The sequence below is a fragment of the Poeciliopsis prolifica genome, unplaced genomic scaffold, assembly GCF_027474105.1.
Source record: "Poeciliopsis prolifica strain line A6 unplaced genomic scaffold, Auburn_PproV2 SCAFFOLD121, whole genome shotgun sequence".
In the NCBI taxonomy this organism is placed as follows: domain Eukaryota; kingdom Metazoa; phylum Chordata; class Actinopteri; order Cyprinodontiformes; family Poeciliidae; genus Poeciliopsis; species Poeciliopsis prolifica.
In genome coordinates this window covers 289,218-308,770 of record NW_026562496.1, presented here as the reverse complement: position 1 = coordinate 308,770, position 19,553 = coordinate 289,218, and the positions used below count along the sequence as shown (strand labels likewise).

The 19,553-nt window shown below is 39.5% G+C and overlaps 1 protein-coding gene across 1 annotated transcript in view; it reads left to right on the top strand.

Annotated features, from left to right (window-relative positions):
• The first annotated feature begins 6,173 nt into the window (after positions 1 to 6,173).
• trpm4a (transient receptor potential cation channel, subfamily M, member 4a) overlaps positions 6,174 to 19,553 on the top strand; it is a 73,562-nt gene continuing 60,182 nt past the window's right edge. The window contains exons 1-9 of the mRNA XM_055024483.1: positions 6,174 to 6,279; positions 9,080 to 9,141; positions 10,408 to 10,585; positions 11,270 to 11,450; positions 12,774 to 12,943; positions 13,061 to 13,238; positions 14,482 to 14,546; positions 16,465 to 16,692; positions 19,404 to 19,506. Of these exons, the coding sequence (XP_054880458.1) occupies positions 6,208 to 6,279; positions 9,080 to 9,141; positions 10,408 to 10,585; positions 11,270 to 11,450; positions 12,774 to 12,943; positions 13,061 to 13,238; positions 14,482 to 14,546; positions 16,465 to 16,692; positions 19,404 to 19,506 (1,237 nt within the window). The 5' untranslated portion in view covers positions 6,174 to 6,207. The remainder of the gene's footprint in view (positions 6,280 to 9,079; positions 9,142 to 10,407; positions 10,586 to 11,269; positions 11,451 to 12,773; positions 12,944 to 13,060; positions 13,239 to 14,481; positions 14,547 to 16,464; positions 16,693 to 19,403; positions 19,507 to 19,553) is intronic.

Below are 19,553 nucleotides of genomic sequence, written 5' to 3'. Positions count from 1 at the left end.
AGGTGCTGGTCTGTTCTGGTAGATCAGAAGTTTGGTTTGATGACGTCAATATGAGAAACTACAGACAGGTTTCTAAGCTTGATAATTAGTTATCGATTATTAATGAGCCTCTCATGAACACAGCGGTGGTTGATTAGTTAATTTAAACTCTTTCTCTGCCAATCAGTCAGTCTTTTGAGTCCCTTTTTGTTTGTTAATGGATCTGGAACGCAACTTAACAATAATTACTGAGAATATTAATTTTAACACGTTTCATTGACTTTTTTAAAATTATTATTATTCTGTAATGAAGGTACAATGGTTTTGGATCTTAGTGAATATTTTGATAAGCCTGTCAGAGGAGGAAGTTCTGGTCTCAGCGTCCTGGAGGCCTTCAGTTTGTCACCTGCTGCCGAGATCCACTCAAAATCTTCCCGCGATCGACCGGTAGATCACGATCGACGTACTGAGCACCCCTGGTCTTCATCTTTTCCTTGGTCTTCATCTTTTCCTTTGGGGTCTTCATTTTTGTCCTTGGGGTCTGAAACCAGCCGATGAGAGAAGTGTGATTTGAAGCCACATGTTGCGGGGCTGATGGGTTGGTCCCCGTGCGCAGGACAGTCTTTGGCTCTGTGGCCCCGGCTCTTCTTCAGCTGCAGAGTTCTTTGTCCATCTCGGTTTTGGCTCAATGCGACCTGGAGGATCCAACCAAACATCTCTCTCTCTCTCTCCCCTTATATAGGGTTTATACCCGCTTTTGGTGCATTTGCATTGGCTAACACTGTTGCTGTGCTTGCTTTATAGGGTAACTTGTTTGGACAGTTCATCCATCAGGACAAAAGGTCTTAGAAGTATCTTGTTTTACTTGGAAGTTTTCCCACAAGTGTAAGTATTGTTATAAGTAAACCAATATTAATATCAGTACTTTACTTTAAATCTTATCTAAATACTCAAAATGTTTAGATTTCATCCTTTAAAACTTTTATGCTTTGAAACAAGGAATAGACTCAGCTATTTTTATAAATCTGCAAGCTGAAAACTTACTTCCTCTTGTCATGTCGGGAGTTAAATGTCTAGCCCACATGCAGAACACAACACAGGAGCGGATGTTAAAGTGAACGGTGGTTTATCTACAGTAATGAAAAACAGTGCAAAGAAAGAAAACAGCGGTTCTCGTGCAGGAGGGAGATTGGGTTCACGGAACCGGTCACTCACTGGGAGGAAAGACGGTGGAGAAATGATGAGTTCAGGAATCATAGGCGACGGGAGAGTTGGCTGAATATTGGAAAGGTCTTACTTGTCGTGAGATGGTTTGTGGCATGGAGGGGATAACTTAAGTGTCCAGGGTGTAATTCCTTCCGGGTTCTGAGGGATCAGAGCTCCGTCACCAGAGGCCAGGAAACCAGAGAGGAGTGGGTCGGAGGGTGGACAGGCAAGACCAGGCGGAGAGCAGGACGGAGGAGCGATACGACTGCCGGTCAGGGATTCCCAGGAGGATTTATGATGCAAATGGAGCAGGTGAGTCTGGGTGCTCGGACAGCTTGTGGATGGTTCCACAATTTCACCAGGAGGTTCCAGAACGCCTCGGGAGAGAGATCTGAAAGCAAGGAACGACAGGGCAGCGTCACTTGATATCCAACAATGACAAGAAAACACTGAGATTGGCTCAGAGAGGGCTCAGAGGTACCGTTACTGGTAAAACACTCAGGCGTCGAGGTCCTGGCAGTCTGCTCCTCTTCTACTCTCATCTGACGAGCGATTTGATTACAGGTGCGCCAGAAACACGACACACTCCTCTGGAAGGCGGTGAGAGTAGGCCATCTGATAGTGGATGTAGGCGTGGCAGGCTGACAAAACTCCACAAAGAACACAACAACCCTGGAACACCACACCTCTTTTCCCAGGAAACCTGCTCTTCCTGTCAGGATTCCGGTGTGAGAGCGTGTGCATGAGAGTGTGAGTGGGAGTGTTACATCTTCCTTCAGCGAGGATCTTCGTGAGGAGTTTGTGGAGCCAGCGCAGGTGACGCTGATCTGCCTCATCAGCGTGCTGGAATTTAGGAGCGGCAGAATCCTCCAGTCATCGCTAGATGGTTGACGCTACCGGTAGTCACTCTGGCCTCACCTGTTGAAAACTTGTTTCTAGAACCTTGTTGTGTAACTCGAAGTTACTTACTCTCCGTGTCCTGTTCGTTTCTAGGACTTTTTGTGTTCTCGTTTCAAGAAGCTCCTGAGATTGCCTGCCTGCTCCACCGTTTCCACTGACTCCATCCTGTTCCAACCACCCGTGATTTCTCCTCCCACTCACTCCCGGCACCGTTGCACACCCTCACGCCGGATCCTGACACCTCACCCCTAAGCTCTGGAAGATCCGCACCAATGTAAACCAGCTCCTGATTCCTCCTCCGAACTCACACTCTGAACCCGTTATAATTCAGCTCTCGTTTCAGGCCTCGCCGCCTATCGAAGTCCAGAGGACTGAATTTTATTTGTCCTGTTGTAAATAAATCACTTACCTTTCTATCCAGTGTGTGGTTCCTGCATGTGGGTCCGCAAGTTAAATCAAACCATGTCACTTCCTGTCTCATGTCTCTCAGACTACTATTTCTTATGATTACATAGAAAAATAAGTATAATTAAAGCTAAGTTTGCAGGAGACAAAAACAACACACACAACCAGATTTATTTTATTGCAGTCTGGGTCTACTGTTGGATCTAGATGTCACTTGTGTGACTAATGTTAAAGGTAACTTTATTTGTTGTTACCATTAACTAAAATCTCCAGCATGGAGAAGAGAGATGATCTCGGATTTTCTTGACAATATATAAATACACTGCCTGGCCAAAATAAAAGTCGCCACCTGGATTTAACTAAGCAAATAGGTACAAGCCTCCTATTGGATAATTACTGCATAGGCGATTATCTTTCAGCTGACAACAAGTTATTTAACCCCAGCTGATGCAATGAGTAACTCCTCATTTCTTAAACAACCATGGCAAAAGACCCATCCTGTGGTTGTGGAAAAGACGTTAGTCTGTTCAAGAAGGGTCAAGTCATTGGAGAGAAACATCTAAGGAGATTGCAGAAACCACTAGATTGCAGAAACCACTAGAATTAAGAACTGTCCAACGCATCATTAAAAACTGGAAGGGTGGTGGGGAACCATCGTCTTCCAGGAAGAAATGTGGTCGGAAAAAAATCCTGAATGATCATTATCGGCGATTACTTAAACGTTTGGTCAAATCAAATCGAAGAAAAACAACAGCAGAACTAAGGAGTATGTTTAATTGTGAACGCCAAAGCATTTTCACACGCACAATGCGAAGGGAACTCAAGGAGTTGGGATTGAACAGCTGTGTAGCCATAAGTAAACCTCTAATCAGTAAGGCTAACTAGAAAAAAAGGCTTCAGTTTGCTAGGGAGCATAAAGATTGGAATCTGGAGGAATGGAAGAGGGTCATGTGGTTTGATGAGTCCAGATTTACCCTGTTCCAGAGTGATGGGTGCATCAGGGTAAGAAGAGAGGCAGGTGAAGTGATGCACCCATCATGCCTATTCCCTATTGTACATGCCCGTGGGGGCAGTGCTATGATCTGGGGTTGCTGCAGTTGGTCAGGTCTAGGTTCAGCAACATTGTGTGCCCAAAGAATGAGGTGTTAATCTTTCTGTTAAATCCTTATGTGTTTGCTCCCAGGTAAGTATGGTCGAGTACTTTAGGTGATCTCTTGTTTAAGAGATCAAAAGGGGGAATGTTGAAATATGGTTTTAAAGTAGCACAATCGTACACAGGCTAACCTTTTCGTTAAGACAAACTTAGATAAAGATCCAGGCTGGGGCAGCTGGTGATTCTCTGAACTTACATAAATTTCTAATCAGAAAGCAGTCTTATACTCCCTAAGGAACATTTCAGATAGGGAGTGTATTGGCTATCAGGGCAATAAATTCTTTACTCAGGGTTGAATAGTTCAGGCAAACATTAAAAACTATAGAAGTCCCTACAACGTATAATCAAACATATTAATATATTTCTTTAAGCATTAAAAAGCATGTTTTTAATTAGTTAATTTTAGATCCAAACTTATAGTTAGTATTAAGCAATAGATTTTGTGTGAGTTTGTTTAAAAATACCAACTGGTTTCTTGTTGAATCATTTTGAGGCAGAGATAACGCTCCAGATGCATGCCGTAAAATCACAGTCCAAGAGGCTGGTACGAGAAGATCTGGGTGTTTCAGTAGGTCTCAGAGGTAATGAAATTAACATTAAGACAGCCCCCACAAAGGAAAACAACACACCCTCTAATTGCATATGGAAATACACAGTTTTTAAAAAGCTTTGCTTACAACAGAGGAGTTGAATCTCTGTGCTGAATGAGTGATTCCCAAAGATGCATCTTTGTTCTTTGTTTTTCTTTTCTATTTGTCATTTTTGTGGACTGTTGATTTCTGGGTGAGATGCTTATTGTAACATTCTATATGCATTTTAATTCTCTGGATAAAGCTCTAGATATCTGAAGTCTGATGTCGTATGCTCTTTCTCCCTGCACATATTGAGGCTCAAGAATCCGGGATCAGAGGGGAATTAACGAGCCAAATCAAGTTATTCCTCTTTTGAATTCTTAACAGAGGTCAGCTGACTACCTGAATATTCTGAATGACCATGTTATTCCATCAATGGATTTTGTCTTCCCAAATGGAACGGGCATACTCCAAGATGACAATGCCAGGATTCATCGGGCTCAAATTGTGAAAGAGTGGTTCAGGGAGCATGAGACATCTTTTTCACACATGGATTGGCCACCACAGAGTCCAGATATTAACCCCATTGAGAATTTTTAGGATGTGCTGGAGAAGGCTTTGCGCAGTGGTCAGACTCTCCCAAGATCTTGGTGAAAAATTAATGCAACACTGGATGAAAATAAATCTTGTGACACTGCAGAAGCTTATTGAAACAATGCCACAGCGAATGCGGGCTGTGATCAAAGCTAAAGGTGGTCCAACAAAATATTAGAGTGTGACCATTTTTTGAAGGCGACTTTTTTTTTTGGCCAGGCAATATATATATATATATATATATATATATATATATATATATATATATATATATATATATATATATATATATATATATATATATATAGATGTATCAATACCAAGAGACTGCAACATCAGGAAAAAGGAGAAACTGGAGAAATACCAGGGCCTCAGGGAAGAACTGGAGAGGGCCTGGAAGGTGAAGACCACAGTGGTACCTGTGGTCATCGGGGCCCTCGGGGCAGTAACCCCCAAACTGGAGCAGTGGCTACAACAGATCCCAGGAACAACATCAGACATCTCAGTCCAGAAATGTGCAGCAGTCCTTGGCACAGCCAAGATACTGCAGGACCCTCAAGCTCCCAGGCCTCTGGTAGAGGACCCGAGCTCAGAGGATAAGAACCACCCGCGGTGGGTGAGAAGGGAATTTATATATATATATATATATATATATATATATATATATATATATATATATATATATATATATATATAATATATATATTGTGGAGGAGCCAAACACCAACTCCTCGTAGACCACACAGTTGCCCAAGACTGCAAAACCCGAAACACCAACCTGTGCATGGCTTGGATCGATTACAAGAAAGCCTATGACTCAATGCCGCATACTTGGATCATTGAATGCCTAGAGATGTATAACATCAACAGGATTCTGAGAGCCTTCATTGCAAACTCGATGAGGCTGTGGAAAGCCACCCTTGAAGCCAACTGCAAACCACTTGCACAAGCGTCCATCAAATGTGGCATATATCAAGGAGATGCTCTGTCCCCGCTACTGTTCTGCATAGGCCTGAACCCCCTCAGCCAAATTATCAACAAGACTGGATACGGATACCAACTGAAAAATTGGGTCCATTGGCCCGCAGCCTGGGGTTTGAGAACCACTGCTCTAGATCGTTCTTCTTTAGGTCCAAAGATAACTTCCATTTTGTTAATGCTGAACTGGAAAAAAACCTAGTTGACCATGTCTGAAAAGATAATGACTTATTTTTGTACAGTGTCTAGCAATATGTTTTACCCAGAGTTTTTACGCTTCCTCTGTCTCTGTCTTCCTCCTGAAGCGAGGGCTGTGACATCTGTGTGGGCAGAACCGGGTGGAAGCTGTGGGAGGAGCTGCTGGACAAACAGAACCGAGCCCGAGCTTTACGAGCAGACGATATTCCGACGCAGGACAGCATGGTGGCTCCGCTGGAGAAAGACAAGGAGGGAGGCGGAGGAAAGGCTGGGAGCAAGAAAGAAAAGGATCAGGTAGGAGCGAGTGGGGGAACATTTCACCCTGTCCCTGTCAGGGGAAACAGCATCACATTCCTTCTGAATGTCAGCTGGAATCAGCTGCAGGCAGAAAAAACGTTTCTGGGCTGAAAGGAAGGTAGAGCCACTCAAGTTAACGCACACAAGTTTTTTTCCTCACGCATATTGCAAAGTAGTTGGTAAGCTTGTTAAAGAAGTTTGATGTATATCAGTAGAACAAAGAGCATTGATCTGTAAAATGTTTTTGTTTTTGCTTTAGAGTTCCCAAAATGACTTGACTAAACTCTACCATTGTTCTAAAACACTGGAAACTGGGTGACTACTTGTTTTTGGTAGGAAGGTGAATGCGTAGAGTCCATAAACACAGTTCCCATTAATCTGTCAGCTCTTTACAGTTGTTGGTGCTCTGACTGTATAACAAATTTGACATAATCATATTTCTTCTTCTGTCAATGGGAGTTAGATTAAATCGAACTCTTATGTCCTATTGGAGCATTAAGTTTAATTTCAATATGAAATCTTGAAAATTAAAACAAATATACCTTCAAAAATGTTTGTTAAAGGATTTTCACCATTTTCAAATTTTAGTTTCTCATAGCAGACAAAATAAGGGTTCAACAGGTAGAGCCAGGAACCAAAACATGTCTGTTAGGTTAAAGGTTTTCATGAGTGTATGAAAAATCTCTGGTAGTTGTGTGATGCTGCAAGCTTTGGAAACTAAAGACAGGACAAACTGAGTTATTGTGTTTATGAAAGGTTTTTCTTCAGCGCCATCAAAACCTTTTGTTTAGTTCCACGAACCGACTTTCACAGAAACTCAGTTCTGTGAAAACTTGACTGACTACCTGAATGCAAGCCACTGCATGGGCATTCAGCAGTAGACTGGTTGAACTGGTTTTTAATCATAGTAAACTTTTAGTCATGTTTACCCAAAGGGAAGCTATGAAGCAGTAATAAAAATAACATTCATAGCATGTTATATAAAAAGGTTTTGCAGGCCAGATCATGCATGTGTACCTAATAAGACTGAAAAAAACATCACATACTGCCTCACATGAAACCACAGTCTTGCCTTTACTTGAATTAGTTGTAAAATTTTTCACTCTGAAAATTTTTTGCATGCATTGCTTCTCATATTTAAAGTCCTCTGCTATGTCAATATTATTATTCTCGCTTCTTTTTTCATGTTGCTTGCCTGCTTTTTTATCCACTTCGAAGTATTCAGTACTCAGGGGTGAAAGTAAACCAGTATGGTCCAGTACGGCATTCCACTAAAAGACTCTGCCTCAATATTTCTATCAGTATTTTGCTATTAATTGTAAACGCTATGACTGCAATATAACATGGTCCAAGGGAATCACATTTCACAGGTCAGTAAACAGTTTTAATTAAAAAATATAAAAAAAATTGGGGAGTAAGTTACTATCTCAGAGCTTATCTTTGACAAACTTAACATACTTGTGCTGCACAGTTCGGTATGTTCATTACGATTATCAATAGAGCAGGTGTTTAAATTAGCTCATCAACCTCCAGGAGTGTTCAGTCAATCACTTCTTAATGATCGCAAAATAAACATCAAGCCTGACAATTCAAAAAACATCAAATTGTAATGGACTGCATGGTCCGTTTTGGTATTTCTGAATATTTTATGTGGGATTTTTTAGTGCATTTTATGTTAATTATAGTTAAATTATAGTCAGAATGGTCAATTTTTTGTTGAGGTCAACAACTGACAGTGGATCAACCATCAAACACTCATCAAATTGTAGCCAAGTAACCAATATTGAAAAGATGTCATTGAATCAATGTTGTTTTGTGGTTAAAATGCAATGAAAGAAATGCCTACACTGCCCTGCAAGTTTTAGGCATTTCCCTAATTCAGCACACGTGATTTTAATTAGTGGCTGATTAACAGGATTTTAGTGAATTGCAGTCATGCAGGTCAGTTTGTCTTGAGGACCAGTGTTGGGGAAAAACTGCTAATCAACATTGAAAACAAGTATTTTGTTTGTTGCACCCTTCTCCAGTGCAAGATGAGGAATTAAAACAAAAAAAGTTACAGAACTAGCACTAATATCCGAAACTGGTAACATGTTATTTGGCAGGGAGTGACTTGGACTGACATTACATGAACATGAAGGAGTGATGAATGTCTATGATTGTTGTCATGAAGTGTCATTCGGTAAATAATGACACTTTTAATGTAAAGCTGTTTTAAAAATTGCATTAAAAGGACATTAAAATGGCCACCTTTGTCTTATTTTTTATATGACAATTTAATGCAAATTGGAACTTTTAACGGACTTTCAAATATGAGTGCTGATTACCTGCCTCAGTTGTGCTCTGTCACAGCATCTTCTGCATATGGGCAAATGTCTCAACACAAACAAAATTAAATATGATCATAACATTTTACAGTTGTTTCTTTGTTGTTGTTTTGTTTTTTCAATTTTCCACAGCTAGCAGAGAAGGCCCTGCTTGCCCTCACAGCTCACAACTGTTATTCATTACATATGCACTTTATAAGGATCCCAAGCTCCTGTCTACATTTTGGTCTGACTCCAGTACCATTGAACTTTGGTCAATGGTACTGGATAATTGAGAAAATCAGCAATTGAAATGCATTCTTAACTGTAATATTGCACCAATTTTTTTGGTTTACTTCATTCTTTAAAATGGCTCTACTTTTTAAAATGTATCATTCTATACTTAGAAACTCTGAGCTCAACAATAAAGACTAATTAGCTGTACCACAGAAATCTCTCTTGTACAATAATCATTGTCTTTATGTTCCTAGAGCTGGATTCCCAAGATCATCAAGAAAAGAGTGTGCACAACTTTTGTTGAAAACACTTTGAGGTAATTTTCTTTTCATTTTAATTTTAATTTGTTTTTGGTTTAGAGTGTTCTTAATGGCTGTCATTTATAGCAATCATGTCAGAATACTTCTGTAAAGAAAAGTGAAAAAAAAAATACCTCAAAAGTTAATTGAATCATTTAATTATTAGGTAAGCTGTAAAAGTTTATTCTTTTATGGTTTATCGGATTTTTTCGACCAAATTTGTATTTCACAATATTTACTACATGAGCTAATCAAAAAGCACTTTTATTTAAAACACTTCCATTCTCCTTGATTTCAAAGTCTCTATAGGTATGGTAAAGAATTTCTAATTTGCTTGTAAATCCTATAATCCAAATCCACATGTGTTCTGACAGGTTAAAAAAATCTCCACCGATGAGTTCCAAAACTGGACCTATTTTTCCAAATTGATATCATTTTTATGAGCAAATTGGCCTTTATTTTTTACAGTAGGTGTCCCCTTATTTTTATGTTTGGCTTACAAAATAACAGTAACAACAACATGCAATAGACAAACCATTGGTGCTTGATGTATGGAATAAAATTGTTCAGCATTCCTGCTCCTCAGAGCACACTGCTTGGTATGTAATAAATATGAACTTTCTTCCTTCTTTTAAGTGCTTCCATGATGTCACACACATGAACTAAGTTAATTTGTGATTAATAGATTTCTGAAACACATGAAGGCATGCAGAAGAGTAAATACTGTCATTTAAATCAGTGTACTGGAATTGAGAATCCATCTGAAATGAAAATCTGTGCCAATTGTTCACAGGCATTCTTGATTCACTCTGACCCACTTTAACCCATCTTGCAAAGATAAATGCAAAATCCTCAGTCTGTACGTGTTAAAATACGTTCAGCTCTAACTGCTGTAAAGGTGGTTCTACAGATAGTTCACAGAGGAATGATGAACATAAATGTACAGACACAAACTAGATGTTTACTTGTATAATGTTCAGAGGCTTTGCTTTATTTTGTCACATTTTACATGATGTGGAATGACTGTTGGTACATTGTATCACAAATATATGAATTAAATCATTTACTTTCTAAAACATCAGCTTTTTCTATTTATGCCAAAATTCTTTTTTATATTTTTTCACATCACTGTCCATATACTACTGAATATATGGACAGTTTAACCATAAATAAGCATATATAGATCATGCCTGATCTAAAGTTTAATATAACCCTTGAGCTCTCCATGATGGGAGGTTGTATCAGCCACGGAATAACAGATTTATATTTTTTCTATGTGACAGTAACAGTGGGCTCTGTCATTGTGGAGGGGTGCGAGAATTGCATGACTCTGTGGCAACAGGAGACTTCTTCGGAGCAGCAAGTGTTACCCAGTGGGACAGCCAGCAGCACTCGTCTGAATATCCCACAGATGCTTTTGGAGAGTTGGAGTTTGCTGGAGCTGGACGCAGACAAAGCCATGTGTGTAGCTTTGTCTCAGTATACTCACAAATATTCATACACACAGACTGGGTTGATTAATATATGTATCCAATCGGCACAGGCAGAGCTTAAAGCTCTTCTTCTGCTCCTAGATTAATACTTCGTCTAGTGCGTATTGTCAGATCTATCAAATAATAGCAGAGCGGCATTCATTTTCTATACACAATGTACATTTCAAACCACCAATCCACCTATAGAAAAAATGTTTTTTATGTGTTTTTTTTACATTAAATAAAGTGTTTATCAGCACAAAAAAGAGAGAACATTTCTAAAATCCTACCCAGATGTCTGTGCCATATGACTCTTTTAAACTTTCCACAATGTTGGGAAGCAAATGTTGCTTCATTGATTATGTTTTTCAAGGTTTTATTTCACATCTGTGCACTCTAGAGCAGCAAACTACTAGAACTCCATCCATCCGTTACCATACACGCTTATTTATCTCTAGTGGGGTCGCAAAGGGTGCTGGTGCCTGTCTCCAGCGGTCAGTGGGCGAGAGAGGTGGGGTCACCCTGGACAGGTCATCAATCCATCACAGACTACTAGAACTTGTTCTCAGAATTAGTCCAGAATTAGGTTGAAGTTTGTTTCCCTGTTATTTTTTTTTTACATGAGAGATTTACTTCTTCCAATAGTGGATTAAAACTATTCTGTCTTTTTCAGTTTCTGCGTCTATCATGTGACACACCTCCACACATCGTCTACAATCTGATGACAGAACATTGGGGCCTACCCTCCCCCAACCTTGTTGTGTCAGTGGTGGGAAGTGAGGGGCATGAGAAGATTAAGCCGTGGGTGAACGATATCCTAAGAAAAGGGCTAGTTAGGGCTGCACAGAGTACAGGTAAGAAGCCATCACTCTGCATGGATCCAGCTAATGTTTGACACGGAAACTTTGATTAACAATACATTGATTTTTTATTCAAAATTGTGTTGAATGGTCAGAGAAGGACTGGCAGTTATGTCATGCTTAATGTATTATTCCAGGACCAGACGAATCACCTAAATGTTAAGATTTAATAGATGTTGGATCCTTTAACAACGCTTTTTAAATTTGCATTTTGAACAACAGTGTAAACAGTCATGGACACTAAGCAAACTAGTGCCACATTATACCTGCGTGCAGGTCTCCCGCATAAAAGGAACAACTGAAACTAAAATGATTCAAATTATGCCATCATCTCAAATCCATCTTTAAGTCAAAAGTTAACACATTTGGTATGTGGGGGGATAGATTATCTGGCGAAGGATAGGCTAAAATTTGCTTATTAAGTCTTTTCAATCTGTATAGTTTACAACAGTCCCAATCTGTGCATCACACTGTTGCCTTGGTGACATCAGTTGAAACAGCAAATAGCAGTGCAAAGAAATTAAAACTTCATTTGACATAATTTGCATTCATACAATGACAAAATATACTGAACAAAAATATAAACGCCCCATGTAAAATACTGTTGCCATGTGGAGTTAACAACTGTAAATGAGCATTTGCTGACATTTTATTGTCCATCCGTCCATCTGTCTGTCCATCCGTCCATTTTCTATATATACCTAGAAGGTTGTTGCCATGTGACATTTTGAACAAGCTATCTGGATGCTAGCATGTCCATCTCTGATTTAATCACATTTTGCTACAGAAATAAATACAAAAACGGCCCCCTACACCTACTTGGACCTGGTGGCTAACTATTAATTCAATTTGTAGCAGGTTATAATAGCAATAGGGTGCTCTAAAAAGTAATAATGTTTGCCATGAAGGCGTTAAACAATTGTGAGATTGTAGTAGTTCTTAAAACTGGCATTTTGTCTTTTACTTGGAGAAAATACTTTCAACATTAATCATATTGAGCTATAATTGTTCTTGCTTCATTTTTTTCAGGGCAAAGAGCTCCAATAATTAATTTTTGGCAACAAACCTAATTTTCAGTCGGGGTGAATAACCTTAAGTACAATTGTATTTTTGTACATCCCTGAAAAATCTCAACGACATCACCAAAACTTATGTTTTCTTCCTCATATTATTTAGACATTCAGAAAAAACATTGACGGTTTGAATGATTCTGCCCTCATGCCATAGGTTAATGCCTTTAACTGATTACATTGCTTGATATTTCCTACATGTTTATAGTCAATCCATACTTCCTTGTAACTAACAGTATTTGTCCAGGGGCATGGATTTTGACAGGGGGTCTGAAAGAGGGTATTTCCCGCTGTGTTGGAGAGGCTGTGAAAGACCATAGGGCTGCAGCTTCAACTGTGTCCCAGAAAAAAGTCATTGCGATTGGTGTGACACCTTGGGGTCTGGTACACAACAGACAGCAGCTTGTCAACGCCCAGGTACTGAATCTATTGTGTTTTGTTCCACTGCAGAGTGTGAAGTGTCTAATGTTATAAAACTCAGCATGAAAACAATGGCTTTGGTAACCACTGGATTCTTGTGTTGCCGGTCTGAAGGGAAGTTTCCCAGCTCGTTACTATGCCCAGAACACAACACATGATACATACTCTTTGGACAACAGCTGCCAAGCTTTCCTCTTGGTGGACAATGGGACTATCAGCAAGCGAGGTGGAGAGACAGTCTTTCAACTTAATCTGGAAGACTACATTTCCCATCAGCGCACAGGCATCTGGGGTGAGATGGACTTTTGTGTCTTTAATGAAGTTTTTCCAGGAAAAGAGGTTGACATACTTTATTTCATAAGTGTCAAAAAATTCTGCGAAAGTAACATTATGATATAAAAAGCATCAGCTAATCAAATTATAATGTAAGCAGCTAAGAAGCATGCACACTATTCATATCTCATTGTTCTCATTTCTGATTGTTGATTTAAATCATAGACACAATGTTTCGACATGTTAACATTGACCGTGCAGGAATTTGGAGAGCTACATTTCCGGTAGTCCATGCACTAGTCAATCAAATTGGGTACTTATTTTTGTGTTCTAATTATCCTCAGCACAATGATACCACAGCTTCAAAGGTCAGATGACCCTGTGGGCTACTGTACAGCATGTTAGCATATCATGCCTATTTTTTCCTGTGCGAGACAGTAATTAGGAAATAATCAGACGTGAGACATCTTTCCAACTGCTGTTGCTGGATTCTGTGGTCTCCACAATTTATGAAACGTGATCCAAGGAAGAGAAACAGACAATCCACCCACTTGTTGCATGATCCATTACGCAACAAAGATTGGCTGTTTATGCCAATCTTTCTAATGTAACTTATATGTCACCAAAATGTCACGTAAGGTAATACAAGTACCCCTTCATAAAAATATTATTGCTCGACAGCAGTTTGATCTTTAGCAGATTATCATCTTTTGCCATCTTTATCTATTAGAAGAGGGAAACATAAATGAGTTTTAGTCATAGTGTCATGAATTGGTGTGGTGGAGATGCTGAGGCAGATGCTGGAGGCCCAGGTAAAGTGAACAGTGGTAATTTAATTGAAGATAATGTCCAGAAAACAACAGTCAAACAGAGTAGTCTGCGGCCAGGCAGCACGGCTGAGCGAAAGCCAGAGCTCACACCGGTAGCAACTGGTCATAAAGGCTGAAACAAACGACGGCAGTGACAACAAGGTCAAACAGAGACAAATGACAAAATACGATAAGGACCCGATGAGGAACAAAGGACACGGGAGGGACTAAATACACTGAGGGTAATCAGGGGAACAAGACACACCTGGGAACAATCAAGGGGAAGACAGGACAACGAGGAGACGAGGACACAGAAAACTCAGATAAACACAGAAAAACACAGAACATGACACATAGACATTGCCTCAAAATTTTTCTGATTTATATATATATAAGATATATATTTTCTGTTTCATGTAGCTTTATATTTTTGTTTTCTTCACCCAACAACAGGTAGTGGCAGTATTGAAATTCCTGTCATTTGCATGCTTATCTCAGGAGAAACCAGAATGTTGGAGGTGAGGAAACTCATTCATGAATTCAGCACTGCATTACATACTGCAAATGATTGTTTCTAAAGGTCTGGGTTTTTTTCAAATATGTGACCTGGAACATTTTTGTCAAAAACCTAATTTACCAGAACCTTCCACTGTCCTGTGAGTTTTACCCATTTAGATGGTCTTATGATGGGTACAGTTTTAGAGCTAAGTAAAAGTATTTCATATTTTGACAAATATGGAATTGTAATAAATTTTAAATAAATTGCGTAGATCTCAACTTCTGTGAGAATGAAAGTGGAAAAGAGTTCCAGTTGCTAAAAAGTATTTAGTTTTAGTGATAAACTAATGCTGGTTTTATTATATTTAATCACGATAGATACTCCGATCAGGGTTTTTTGCTGCCGATTCCGATACCGCCCATTCCGATCATTGCTGGCTTGGCTGTTAATTTTTGCTTTAGATGTAAAAGCTGCTATGTGATCAAGCAAAATGAAAAAATGATCTGACAATAAATTCACCTAATTTAGACACGGAACATGCAAAATACCTGCAGACAAAATACAGCAGCTATTCAGTCAAAATGACAACTGAAAAACCTGCAATCAGTAAATAATATTTAGCAGTAAGTTCCATAAATTATACATTAGTCAAATAAATAAGATTATACACTTTTTCACGGAAATCGGCTGATCGATCGGCACGCCTCTATAATAACTTATGGCAAGTTCATTCAGACTCCAAAGCAAGGTACAGCAATAACAATAGAATAAATCATCAAGACATGTTCTTTTACCGCACTTTTGATCTAGACTACAAATGCAGGCAGGACAAACTTTGTACTCGGAAATGTTTGCACAAAGTCCAATATGTTTGACCCAAGGGGGATTGTTCCACACACAGCCATCCTTAACATTAATTTAAATTAATTAATTAATGTTAACATTCATCTTTCATCACTAGGGTTAGGGTACCCTAACCCCTATCCTGAGAAATATTCATTTCTCAGCATTGACACTTCAGACCACACTCTGCAGCTATAAGCAATGGAGTAGGTCACCATGGACAAACAATACACAAGTAAATCTTTGTCCTAAAGATAATGGGAATAGAAAGTACAGAAAGGGCTGGGTATACAATGGCTGCAAACCTGGGGTACTGGAGGTGACACTAAAAACTGATGGGAAGAAAATGTCACATCTTATTCTACTTTCAGATGAATATTGTTTTTGTCCCACCTGTCCTTAAAAAAGTGAGAGAACATGGGAGTCTGCATTGACAAAATGCCTTTGAATCGTGATCCAGCTACACTGGTCCACCACTATTTTAGAAACTCTTACTAAGTTATATTAACTGGACTAGACAAAGCTAAACTGAAGATCTTTAGTCTGAACAGGAATTTTTCAAACATTTATGAGACCTGTATTATGGGAAAACATAAAACTTTCATTTCTAATTCACCTCTAAAATACACAAGCATAAAAAATATATGGACCAGTTAAACCTGGACTAGACTAGTCAGCAACAATAACAGTCTTAGAAAGAAGGATTGATCCTTTTAATTAATACTTAGAAGGATGGATTAAAATTCCCTAAAACAAAATATTAGGGATTGTTAGATTTCCCAGAAATATTGTTAAAATCTTGTCTCATTTCGTAACACTTGAATCTTCAGCTAGATGCAGTGTTAAAACACTAGTTGACAATAACCTGGCTCATCATAGGCCCCCAGAAGAGAGCCTGGGTAAGGGTTAACCTTTTTTCTTCAAAGTACTACAATGTCTGCTGTCAAACATTGTTTTGAGGATTAGAATACTTTTACTGAAATGTTTGACAATACTTTGATTATGCTAGTCCCGCTTGTTCTCTGTCACACTCTACAGTTTGCAGTACTCTGTTGTAGTAATTTAATGTGTGCTTTTGTCATTAACTGGCTCAGAGAATAGACACATCCCTCAAAAAAGCCACACCCTGGTTGGTTTTTGCTGGTTCTGGTAAGGCAGCAGATTTCATCACGGACTTATCAGCAATGGCCCTCAGCCCTGCCTCTCCGGCAGCAGATGGGGAGGCTATCAAGAGTGTCAGCACAGAGTTCTGTGACTGGGTTCGTGAGAAGATCCAGAAGCACTTCCCAGCTGAGGCCGAGTTGGAAAAACTGGTCAATACTGTAAGTTCCTAGATAGTCCATGTTGTGTTTTCTTAGAAAGCATGGGTGTGGACCCAAATGCAATTGTTAATTACAGGTGAGGCAAACAGGACAAGGGAGGATAAGAAACTATGACTCATTTAGGAGTGAAAGAAATATTTTGTCACATGACCATGAAAACCTTGAACAAAGCCACTTAAGTAATCTCTATTTGCTTTGGCATTTCTATTTATTTTTGTCATGAGGGACTGTTAGCCATTCCGGTTCCTCCCAATTTCCTTTGTGTAGCTGAATTCAATTCCATTTATATAGCACCTATTCACAACAAATGTCTCAAGGCACTTTACAAACAGAATTATTTCAATTTATGCTTGCTATCGAACAGTATAGTAAGCTCATTCAATTATTCAAAGTAGTTTAAATAGGAAGCACAGCAGACTGGATCGAGTCATTGACAGTATTCCCTCCTCCTGAACACACTTGGCAGTAATGGAAAATCCAGCAGAGCCTGAACCTGGCTCAGGATAAGTGTCCATCTGACACGTCTGTGTGGGGTTTAAGAAGACAGAGCAGAAAAAGAACACACAAAGCTTCTACAGATATAGCAAAACCAGAACAGTCATAAGTACATTTTCTGAGGTCAAGAGAATACAATTTCTTTCTTTACAAGTGCTGTTTTATATGGAGGACCAAAACTGACATAATTTAAAGTAAGTAAAAAATATGTTGTCTTTTCCTTACATATATTCCACATGCCATTTAGTACACATCAGCTCAGCTTAACATTGATGCTAATTTTTATCATCAGAATGCTGGGTTCCAACCAACGGGCACATTTTGGCAGGCCCCTTTTAAATGTCTTCAAAAATGTTCTGTTATACAGATTGTTCTTGCACGTCAATGCTATAAAAACATTCGCAACATTTTCGTTAAAATTAATGCGCCATTGGTGCGTTGAGCACATGTGTAGTTGTGAACCCACTGTCAGACTCTGGGGCTTTAACCAATGCCCACAGGATGGTCTGTTGTGACAGTTAAATGTCTGAAAATATGCACAAGAATGAATGGTACTCTGAAAAACAAAAAAATAACCTGTTACAACACCCGTTTCTCAATGGGGGCGGTACTCTCATGGGGCAGTACCGGCAGTACTGGCAGTCCACTCCTCTTCTAGCTCTCGCCTGATGAGTGGATTGAGTTCAGGTGCACAGAATGATGACACACCACTCTGGAGAGAAATGAGTCTGGCGCTATCTGGTGGTTGAATGTTGTTAGCAGAAGGCAGAATAACCCCACGAAGAAAACAAAGAACCCCAGAACACAAAACAGCTGTCCTCAGGTGAACAGCAAAATGAGAAACAATTGAAGCATATAGATTCACGCAAAGATAAAACAGAAAAACCAAATGAAGGGCTACATACTGTACAATACTGACAGTTACTTATAACTGAGGAATGTGCAACTGAGTATCATCAGAAAATGCACCTGTTTTGTTTGAGCAATAAAATAATTAACCACAATACATAGACAGAAAACCCACGTCCTCATATCATTGTTTTGGCTGGTTGCTAACGCAATCTGACCAAGAAGACATCCCTTACACAGAATGCTTTGCAGCTTGAACAACATGGTGACATTCATGTGACAATATTTTATTAAAGTCTATTGTTACATGAGTCCTTTAAAGAAAAGAAAAAACTATATGTATAGCCCCTCCAAAAACAAAATATGTATGACATCGACATACATATGTCGAGCTGTTGATGACATACATATGGGCAAGGATGGGCTCCATGGTTTCATGGAGAAAAATCAGCGCCTGCCCAGTATTATTATTGTTATTACAGTATTGGAACTGTAATAACAAATTGCTTTGTTATTGTTGTACAGTGAAGATATTTGAGTTTAATATCAAAACAAGAGCATGACACCAGAGTTCAGAATGTTAGCTTTTATTTTCTGGTTTTCACATATAGACGTATTAAACAACTCAGGACATACCACCCACTGTTTGATTGTTTAATCAAAATGTCTTTAGTGTACAACAAAAACGAAGCATGATAACAGTATTGCCTTGCTGTTTCAATACCTTTGGAGGGGACTGTATATTTGTGCTTTTATTTTTAATTACATCAGTTTTAGTATCTCTAAGGCTCACCCATAGAGATAGGGTGAGAAGCTCGATCATCTGGGAGGGACTCAAGAGTAGAGCTGCTCTCCTTCACATCGAGAGGACCCAGTAGAGGCGGCTCGGTCATCTGGTCAGGATGCCTCCTGGACGCCTCCCTGATGAGGTTTTCCGAGCATTTACCACCAGGGGGAAGCCCCGGGGAAAGAGACTATGTTTCCTGGTTGGCCTGGGAACACCTTGGGATTTCCCTGGAAGAGCTGGAACAAGTGGATGGGGAGAGGGAAATCTGGGCCTCCCTTCTTAAACTGCTACCCCCACGACCCGACCTGTGAAAATGGATGGATGGATGGATGGATGGATGGATGGATGGATGGATGGATGGATGGATGGATGGATGGATGGATGGATGGATGGATGGATGGATGGATGGATGGATGGATGGATGGATGGATGGATGGATGGATGGATGGATGGATGGATGGATGGATGGATGGATGGATGGATGGATGGATGGAGTACCTGTTGCGTTAGCTGAATGCATCAGGCATTAATTATAAAGTATTACATTGTTTCAAACAATTGTTTGCCTTTGTTTATCCAGGCTTGGAGTATTTATCAGAGGAGAGATCTCATTACTGTTTTTCATGGAGAGCAGGAGGGCTCTGATGACTTCGACACAATTCTCCTCAAAGCCCTGGTGAGAGGTAAGTGATGGGGAATTATTCAGGGGATTGTTTATCAATTACAATAT